Raw genomic sequence first — 10833 nt, 5'->3', positions numbered from 1 at the left:
TTAAACAAATACCACTTCATATTAGTTTCATATTGACCAGCACTGTCTATCGAGAAAGCAAATATAGACTAGTCTTAAATAGAACAGATTATTGTTAAATAAGATTAATATACAATTAAAAATACCTTAGAGGACCCATTTTTGGTTCTTTTTAGAATGATCTCTTTCTTACCTTCTTATGAGCTGAAGAACCTTTTTTGCCACAAAAGTGGTTTCTGATCTTAAAGGTTCTTTATGGAACCATTTAGTCAAAAATAGATTCTTCTATGGTACCGTAAAGCACCTTCATTTGTACGAGTGTATTTATAGTGTATAGTGTATTAATAGTATTTACATGTGACCTGGTAGATCTTCCACACTGCAGATCCTCTTGCCTTTTGTATATAGTCTGAAGCATTATAGGGTTAAGAATGCGATAAAATGATAAATGATTAATAGAGAAAGTTAAAAAGAGACAAGTATGTCTGGATGTTAAAGGGATATTTTACCCAAAATGAAAATGTACTCACTCTCATGTCATTCCAAACCTTAACAAACCTTTCATTTGAAGAATGTTCCTAACCAAACAACATTTTCCTCTATTGACTTCCATTGTATGGACACAAAACCAAAGTCATTTCTTCATTGGCTTCACAGAAGAGAGTCATATACTGGTTTTAAAGGAGTATGAACAAAAGATGTCAGTAGCTGTCACAGGCTGTATTAAGAGACAATGTTGAGCTATCAAAACTCAATTTATTAGTCTTTGCTTGACGCTGAAATGTATGTTCTCCATCATAATACTGGGATAAAGATGTGATCATTGTCACATTAATGACAGTGGCACCTACTGGTAAAAGAATAACAAAAAGTGTTTTGTTATGAGTGCTTATGAAATATAACTTGATTAATCAAGGTCAACTGTATTTCTATCGCTGTGGATGTATTGTGTAATGTTAATCTACTGGTCATTAATTTAATTTATGAGTTCAATCTGTTCCTAAAAACCATATTCAACAATTTGTAGCATTGTTATTAGTCTTTTTATTTTGTTCCCCACAATGATAAAATTGGTGACAGCGCCGTCTATTAGGCAAAGGTTTTTAATAATGATGAACGTGTCATAGAACTGCGCTAAGTCCTGTTATTGCTGCTTTATTTATTGATCTTGAAGATTTTAACCATTGTTTAGAGCCAGGCTGTAAGTTCGTGTTCATATTACCTTTTAAAATGGTGAAACGCAAGAGAAAATTGTTTATGTCAGTAATCAAACTTCTAATTACAAAAAATGCCAAAACATGTTATAGTCCTAAAACTGTACAATTCAAAATCTGTTCTGTGACAATAGACAGGTACTCTGAACCTAATGACAGGAGTCATAAAAAACTAGTCTTAATTTAAGAAATAAAACCTAAGGATAGTTTAAAAGACATTACTGCTTAAACATCATGCTTTTAATAATAATAACAATAGTTATAATAAAAGACTTAAGTTTGTTTCTTTTGCATTTAGAACACCATAATTCTGTTTTACCAAAACAAGTTGGTTATTTTTTTTAAATATGACAGTGTGAACGAAATGCAATTGCAAATGAAATCTGGAGAATCAAGGCAGCCAATGTTTTATGAACATGTATGTAGATTTGGTAAAATGACAATACAAGGCTCAATTAACAAACGTGTATGTTTCAGTAAAGATTCATGACCATTGAACCGAAGCTCAAACAGTACCATTTCAAAACTATCTAATGCTCTTATGTAGTAGCTATGTTATCTCATATTCTTAACCGCATATATTGTTTTAAAAAAATGTTAGATGACAAAAGGCTTCACGCATCCAAAGAAAATGTAGAGGAATTGTTAGTGCACACTATACAACGGTCAACCACTGGAACCAACAAGGGGACATTACCCAAAGAGGAAAGATTGCATCAAATGACAAGTCATTACAATATGGTTAGTGTGCATGTTTTAGGTCAGATTCAGTAAAAGAAAATATATTTTTTCGACCTTTTGTACACAGAGAAAGTCAGAACCTCAATATCAACCTCATCAATCAGCTACTGCATATAAGAAAGCACAGAGACATTGATATTAAACATTCTTTTCGTGAGAGGTGGGTAAATTAATTTATTTTATTATTATTTTTTAATTTGTAAAATGTACATAAATTATATTTGAGGCATTACCGCCGAATGAGTAATTCAGTGATCCTTTTTGCAAAGGGAAGGAACATAAGTTAACAGATAAAGAAAAAAAAAACGCACAAGGCTTTCCTTGTCGAGATCATTTTCAAACAAACATTGGTCAGACATTTTCTCCAGCTAGGACAGCAATACTGACAACAATCACTGAAGACAGAAGAGGTCACACCTTCATTAGCATCTTCCCATGAATTTGAGAGGAACTTAAGGATATATATTCATTGGCCCATACCCAAAGACCTTAGCACCCCCATCATTTCATATACCAATTCCAGTAACCCCTAACCATCCCTTGTTAAGAGGAACATAGACAAAACTGTGGTGCATTTGTAAAAAGTGTTCACTTCACCTAACTATGTATTCACTTCACCTAACTGGATGAAGCTTGGTTTCTTTTCTAGATACACACCTTTGTGCATAAAGAAGGCTTTAAAAAAACTGAAAACCTTTAAAGAAATAAACGTGGGATTCAGCCACATGCTTTTCAAATATTAATCATATATTTAATTGATATACATATATTGCCAACATTGGCACGTTCAATATTGCACACAGTAATATAGCACTGGGAAGAAAATAAATGAGAAATGAGAAGAAAAAAACGTAGTGAGTAAGAGTTTCCGAAATGACATTGTGTGAAGCAATACTAAAGTTAGGGAAAGGAAAAAAGATGTCTTGGCCACACAACCCAAACTAGGCTTGGTCTGTGACGGAGGACACGGTGCTGCCAAACTATGTACGATAATGTTTAACTCACAACAGAAAACTTTGTCGAGCTAAATCCAGTCGTCAGAAAACGCAAACAAACCTTCTTTTGCTCAGCACGAAGCTGACATTTGATCGAAAAGAAGGCTCATCTGCTTACCAACTACTTGTACGAGGAAAACTATCAAACCTGTGAACAACGGTTTTCATTAAGAAACCAAGCCAGCCCATTAGACCATGACGTATGCAATAGCATAAAGAAGGGGCAGGTCAAACAAAATAAAACAGACGTGAAAACGAATTAAAAACAAGAACCCAAACATAGATCCAAAGCACCAGCCAGTGTATAAGCATGCAGAGTCTGTAAGGCACCAGGTTGTTTAATGCTGAAGAGTATGCTCCCCAACAAGTTTCATTAAAGTCAGGGTCTCCCAACACAGGTCCTCAAGGACCCAGTGAAAAAAGACTTGTCATTTATGTCTGATCAAACAGTCAAGAGTTGATATATTGTTATTATTTACACACGCTTCTCGCGTCTTTAATTAATGCATTCCTTAAAAGAATGTCTGTATTAGTTGGACCACCTGATCAAACATTATTGACATTGAAAACATTAAGAAAGAAAGAGTCCTTGAGGACAAACATTGAGAAATCCACCTCAATGTGGCTGTGTACAGGTTAACATGCAACTACAGCATTCCCTGGCGCCACTCATACTCTCATTGGTAGACTGATTTATATATCTCTCTTTATGTATATATATTTTTTATATAACCCTTTTATAGATTGTTTGTCAAATCCCCCACTAAAAACGTGGGGTGTTTTCATCTCCACTGAAATATATCTGATTCACAAAATCATACTTTGTATATTTTCTACAATAGCATTTTCATTTGATTCTTTGTATGTTTAATTCGAGGGGTCTGGTAGATAAGGGGGTAACGTTTACGGTTTACGTTTAAAAAGAGCTCTTTCGCTCCGGTTGTCATTGCTCTTATCTAAGTACCTTTGTTTATACACTGTGCATGACAACGAGACACAAATACATAGCATATCATCTGCATGACAATAACTTCAGTTGAAAATATACACTGGTTATAATACTCAGAACGTTTGCAGAGAGGTCAGCCACCACGCCACAAACGTCCCGTAGATCAAACCCTGTCCTGCACATGGCGACCTCTGTACCTTTAATGGACCGATCAACAGGTTGATAATGTCACATCAAGATCCCCAGCTAGCCCTCATATGTGATGCTTGTAAATATCTAGTGGCATGGCTACCATGACAACCTCCTCTTCAGATGATGTTCAATTTTGGATAAAAAAAGAAACAAGAAAACAAACGAAAACATCTGATTTGTGCTGAAGTCATTAGCTCGCATATAAAGGAATAGTTTCCTCATAACGCGGCCATAACTCCATGTGAACATTCGCAAACACCTTTGTAAAAAAGTCCTCAGTTAATAAGGGAAATAAAACACTCAAGTTCTGCTGTAGTCAAGTAGGAAAGACAGTTCATTTATAATGGTATTACTCTGTTTAGCAGCCGCTTACTGTATTAATGATGGGTAAGTGGATAATGTCCAGCGATGGGTGTTGAATCTTAACTGTCAGTCTGTGGAGGTATTGTATTTTTTGTGGGTAGTGCTCCCTTGGAGTTAAACAGTTAAATCTTTTACGTATCTTTCTTTTTTTGTACAGTAAAGTTTTCTTACTTATAATTTCTCTTTATTTTACTCTTTATGATTTTTTGCATTGTTTTCCTTCCACTATCAATCCTCGTCGCCGGCGTCTCCGTGCATCTCCTCTTGCTGCTGCTGGAGCTCGCATGCCCTTTTTTCCCTCTGTTTCTCTTGAATCTTTTTCATTTCGTCCGCGTATTTACAGAAAGTGTTCCCGAATTTGGACCACACTTTGTAGGGCACTGTGATAGAGTTGCGATAGGTCGGCTTAACCTCGCTTACCCTCATGAACACCCCGTACTTATTGGAGCCCACGTCAAAGAAAAAGCGCTTGTTGTCCACAGTTAACGAGGTTCCCTCGGGCAGCTCCGCGGGCTCGTCCTCCACTCCGTAGTCGTCGATGAGTTTGGCCAGGGCATCGCGAAACTCGATAAGTCCCTGCGCTGGAAGAGCGATCGTCTGGCCTTGCGTGGATCCCAAACCGGGCCCCCGGTTAACGGTCTGTCGGATCCTTAAAAAGCGGCCCCGCTGGTTCTCCTTTAGATCCATGTAGTACTTCCGATTCTCCCGGACCAAGAACTCACTCTTTAGCGCACGCCGGGGCTCGTCCTGCGCCACGTCCGGATTGCTCGGCCCTAACTGGGCGTAATGCTCGATGAAGTCCCCCAGGTAGTCGCGGAACTCGACAGCGACGGACATGGAGAGAGTGAGGCGGCTCTTGTTTCCCCCGGCCCCGACTTCGGCTATCTTCAAGAAGCGGCCTTTCGCGTTCTGCTTCACGTCCAAATAGAAGCGCTTGTTCTGGATGTCAACCCGCTTCGAGGCGAGTTCTTGCGTCTCGTGCTGCAGCCCGGAAGCCGAGCCCGCCCCTCCTGTCACTGGGAGCATGGAACCGACACCCGGGCCCGTGGCTGCTCCTCCCTGCTCACTTCCACTGTCTCTGTCCGCCATGATGCTGCCTGCCTTCTCCCTCTGTCTTACTGCAAGCTTACTGCCAACCAGCCACGCCACCGCTCTCGCGAGATCTGCGTGAGGAGAGGAGACGAGCGGTGTTCAGAGCCGTGCTTTCACGAGAAAGCGATACTGACAGTAAATGCAATAACCTTCGCCGTAGACTAACCGCATAGAAGGTTCTAGTCATACTCCCAAATCATATTGTAGGTTTTTTTGCTAGGAAACGTTTATTGTGAAATTGTCTTCCGTTATTCTTACAGGTTATATCATGGGTGTTGCTGTACACGAATAGAATATAGATAAATACAGACTCTTTTATTTGGGTTAAGTGCCGTCTGAGGACTTTAGTTTGTGCTAAACAGATGATAGAATGGTGGATTAAATCGTCTGTTAAAAGGGAAAACGCTAGATTTACTATGCCTGTCTTGTTTCGAGGACGAATATTTAAGAATTTGCGCAATTTAAATGGGAAATGTATAGCTATAGCTATAGACTATACTATATTCTAGCTATAGACTACGTAGAGGGGCTGATTGTGAGAGACCTGACACACATCTCTCGGGCTAGTCTTGGATTTAGTTGTCCATACTTTAGCCTATTCGATTATCTGCAAGCTCAACTAAAAACCAAAAATAAATCGTAAGATTTTAATTATATTAACAACTCTGAAATCTGTCACCTAATAAAGATATGCACCAAATTTTTTTTATTGTTTTAGAAAATAACTAGCCTACTACCACTAACCAATCTTTAGCAATAAACAAAGGTTTTCGTTTAGATTAAGCATAGCTTCGCTGCTGGTTAAAATAATTAACACTGAATGTATTGTGCAGTTTCTGTCTAAACTATTTCTGTGTTCAGCTGTTTTAAGGCCTTTTGCAAGAAACCAATGTATCGGTTAGCCTACATTTTAGGATTCAGTTTTATTTCTAATTTGCATATAAAGCGGTTGACCGGAATAAACACAATTGCCTAATCTCGGAGTAAAGATTATAGCTCGAGCCACTTAAACAAACGTTGCCTGTGTTAATAAGAAGACAATGAATGTGAACCATCCAAAAACGGTGGTTTCTCAGACAATATGAGGCAGCTGGGGTTATTTGTTATGTTGGGAATTGGTTTTCCACTCAAATATTTTCCAGTCTTGGATGTTTTTTAAAACAACTAGTTTTAAATAGGCTACGTTTTTAAAACTAGCTGTTACAAGCTTTAAACCCTCTTAAATTAGGTTTTATTAACTAGTGTAAACATATTCACACTATACCATACATTCAGGCAAGGGTCAGCTATATAACAAAGGACTATTTTCACCGAAACGTTGAACTGAGTAAATTGTTTATATCGGAGCAAGTTGTTACAAGTCGTATTTTTAAACTTTACAAATGTATGCAATTTAAGGACTTGCAAAGTTTTGTGCATGTCTTTCCATTGTTTTATTATTGAATTAGAATTTCATAACATTTTATTATTTAATACTACTTCAAGAACTCTGAAATGTCGATAAGAGAAAAGAAATCAGGTCAATCAGAAAAATAAGATACACAATTGTATGGTTTACTTGCTGCCCCACAATTTTAAGTTGAATAAACATAGCTTGCAGTGATGAGTTCTATTTTGAATTTAATTATTTATAAGTGATACTTTGAATGGATTTATTTATAAAGGTTTATTGAAACTTAACTCTTTGACGTTATTATTGTAACAAGTGAAATGGATAGAAACAGCAGTTTATTATAAGATAATTACAATATTAAAATAAAAATGTTCTATAATGTAAAGCTATTACAAAATATAGATTTCATAGCCCATATACAGTTATAAGTTACAGTTTATTTCTGCCATTGGTTTTTCTATTGTAAAAATAGCCAAATATCTTAAAGGTGTAGGCCTAATGGTAATCAAATCCAGCATAGATTTTATTAGTTGCCATTCAAAATACATGGGATTAAGTTAAAATATTTGAGAATGTAATATGGATTGAAAATGATACATTCGTTAATAAACACGGGTTTAAATGGTTTTATACTGTCAAATTGGCTATTCTTATTGTAACAGCCTACTTTAATGGTTTAATTTGTAACACTTATTATATGTGTTCTTTCTTTGTTTTATATGTTGTCCATACTCAAACACGTTATTATTTTACAAATATATATAACAAAAATCGAAATGTGATCATTTAAGTAATATTATGAACAAATAAATGCAGTTCTGCAGTCTAATTAAAATGCTGTCTATTAACCCATAGAATATCTTTCTTAAACAAAGCCTATAATAAATGTATTTTTAATCAGGTTTATTAATAATCTTTATATATTGCTTTTCATATTTTAAACCTCAAAATAATTGTTATATTCATTACTAATCTGATTAAAATTACCAGTCCCTTGGTTTAAAATAAAGCAAAATATAGTCCAAGTTACAATGATATCCTGTAACCTCACAAATGTGACAAAACATTAAAATATCACAGCATCGTTAATAAGACAATATTCTTGCATTTTAATATCAATCAATGTTAAAAAGTTACAGATGCGAACTATAGTAATAAAGTATTTCAATAAACTATAGTTAAAGTACAAACTAAAGTCTTCTGAAAAATAATAATAATGCAAAGCCTGAAATGAAACAGAATTTGATTATAAAATGCCTTTTGGTGGAATTCATACAAAAGACTGATTTATACCTTTAAAATAAATCCGTGGAGTTCTGTGTTAACATATAAACAGCATCAAGAATATACCAAAAACAATTTCATTATAAAACTAATGAACAACAATCCAGGTGAGAGAACGTATGTATTTCTTTGTGATTATTAAGGAAGAAACAGAAATATAAAATTGTGAACATGCATTTTTCCCACTTCGGAAATAAAGCAATAAAGAATATGCAGTTGTCTATTTTAAGCATACAAAATATCTCAAATACACAAAATGATTATTTATGTAGAAAGAGTATGTACCAGACAATTTATTTTTGTCACTTTTTAATGTTTCTCGCCAAAATCTGCTATACGTCGAACATTTGCCCAACACAAACAGCATCCGTTATATTCGAGTCGAGTTGGAAAAATGTATGTAAATTTGAATGCAGCGCTTATTTTTTCTGTAAAATACGCTTTAACAAATTATCTGAACAAGTCTATGTTACTTTGATAAAAATAATATATAATTAATACAAATGTAAATTTCCTTGTTCTACATGTTTCCATGACGTTTTCTAATCTTAGTCTAAATATCTATTGTCATTTGTTTTTGTCATTGATAGATTATCTTGAATCAAAAACAGGTGGTCACTGACTTTGTGTAGCTGTTATAATGGTTTAACTGACGATTCTTGATATACATTTAAGCATTTATTTTTTCGTTTTAAACTGCTCCTGCACTCTTTAATGTGGGCCTAACACAATGTTATTGCGTGTATGTAAATGTAAAATAATGTGAAGGAAAGATATTTTGATGGTTCCGATCCAAGATGTACTTTGTTCGAAGGTGAACTCTGTTAGCTTGAACACATAACGTTGTGTCACAGTCACACTTAAAAGGCACACTGAATTTGCCGCAACAGAGTGTGTTCCCCGTAAACAGTTACCGAGTTTGCGCAAGCATGTAGTAATCTGCCCACGGATGCGCAAATAAACTCCGTGGATGTCATAGCGTTTAAAAACAATATAGCGCAAAATACCACGACATATCATCGTAAAGTGCAGTGCTGTTGCCAAAGTCGCAGACCTCATAACGAGCGACGTGGTACGGCATATCTTACCCCGCTCAGTCTGCAGGCAGAGCGTTAGCCCTTGTGCAAGCCCTTCGCAGTTGACCACTGTCAAAAACAATGATGGAAACCTGTTAGCCCCGAAGGCCTACACTGCCGCGGTGCCGCTTCACCGATGCGCCGTTCACAAGATGGAACGAAAGAGCGAGTCGTGGCATGGAGACGGACGCACGCACAAGCTCAACGCCGTGAGCGTGAGGTCTGATGTCAGCACGCTCAGTTGGGGTAAAGCAAATGGCTCGTGCGCCTCGTACTGTTGCTTTCTTGATATTGCAGCGGAAGCTGCTTCAGTGATAGGATCTGTGCTAAAGCAAATATTTCCAAACGCATCTAGAAATTGGATTTAAACGTAATGTTCTTCTGAAATAAAATATTTTCCCTACTTATTTTGGGTAAATCAGTTTGCCTACAGGGTGCATGACAAAATTAAACCATCATAGTCTGTTATTATATTTTCAACATATTCAGGATACTGGTGCCAAACCGTATTTAATAAAGTCATTGGTGCTCGGCAGAGTCTGGCGTGACTGGAGCGGATGCTCAGTTTGATCTAGAATTATAATAGTAACTATTTCACGAATTCGGATCAGTTTAACTCATATCAGCCCGAATGTTTTGGACAAAGACAAAGCTCGAGACCACTGGAACCCCTGAATCTGTTCTTATCTATAAGTGAAAAGGCTATTTAGTGCTTAAATGCCACTGTGCCGGCAACTTTTGTTAGTGGGAGGTCTAGGGCAGTTTTGTTTCAGAACCATAGACAGTACCTATTAGGCTTGTCATGGATCACATCGAAAATATTCGTTATTAACTTAAATGTTTATACTTAAAAAAAACGTGATTGATAAGAGAACAAGGTTTTGGGGTGAAGCCAATTAGATGCGCGCAAATCACAATGGTGCCTTTTCCTGTCACTTATGATTATACATAAATGAGTAAACTAGCAGTAAAAAGATAGTCTGAGGCAACACGACTTTGGCTCATTTCGACCTGTGACTCAAACAGTAATTTCATATGTGTTGAAATGTGTTTCGTCCTCACGTTCTGTGCGCACAGGACAGCAGATGTCGCTCTCCGTGAATTCTTTATTTACGCTCCTTTGCAGATCCACAGGTTCAGTCTTCATTCAGTTATCTACGTCAGTTTTTTATGTATTACACTACCCTTCTAATTCTGATCATCTCGTTTTTTAAACTATGTTTCAGAGCCGACGTCTATTCGTGTTAATAAATGGTTTACCTTCTTGTATTGTAGCGTTTGATGCAGACTGCGCTACCTTCTGAGTTTCTCATTTGATTTGGTAAAAATGTTCACATTCGTGCATATATATCAGCAGTGCAACGGATAGCAGACGTAGCCTATAGATTTGATGCAACGCCTCACTGTCATTTTTTTTCTTTGAGGCAGAGCGGCGAATGTGACCTGAATGCAGGGCATGATTTAGTAATGGAATGAGACGCAAAACTCATTCAAAGCCGTCGGTTCAAAAATCCGACACAGTGAGATTTCATTCGCACTGTATAGCATCGCACTC

The 10833-nt window shown here is 36.7% G+C and overlaps 2 protein-coding genes across 5 annotated transcripts in view; one reads left to right on the top strand and one right to left on the bottom strand.

Moving 5' to 3' along the window:
- The window catches only part of nrg2a (neuregulin 2a), an 82346-nt gene that overhangs the window by 2132 nt on the left and 69381 nt on the right, over positions 1-10833 (top strand). The gene's annotated exons all lie outside the window — the stretch shown is intronic.
- puraa (purine-rich element binding protein Aa) lies at positions 2094-9457 on the bottom strand. The gene is made up of 2 exons (XM_079486996.1): positions 9291-9457; positions 2094-5596 (listed from the first exon to the last, which is right to left on the bottom strand). The coding sequence occupies exon 2, from the start codon at positions 5520-5522 to the stop codon at positions 4662-4664; it is 861 nt and encodes a 286-aa protein (XP_079343122.1). The 5' UTR covers positions 5523-5596; positions 9291-9457; the 3' UTR covers positions 2094-4661.

Source organism: Barbatula barbatula (genome assembly GCF_947034865.1).
Source record: "Barbatula barbatula genome assembly, chromosome: 22".
NCBI classification, from domain to species: Eukaryota; Metazoa; Chordata; class Actinopteri; order Cypriniformes; family Nemacheilidae; genus Barbatula; species Barbatula barbatula.
The sequence above is the reverse complement of the archived record's forward strand: the minus strand, read 5'-3'. Positions and strand labels throughout refer to the sequence as shown.

Bases quoted from the DNA above. Each gene is read 5' to 3' on its own strand.
- puraa (XM_079486996.1), bottom strand. From the start codon at position 5,522: ATGGCGGACAGAGACAGTGGAAGTGAGCAGGGAGGAGCAGCCACGGGC.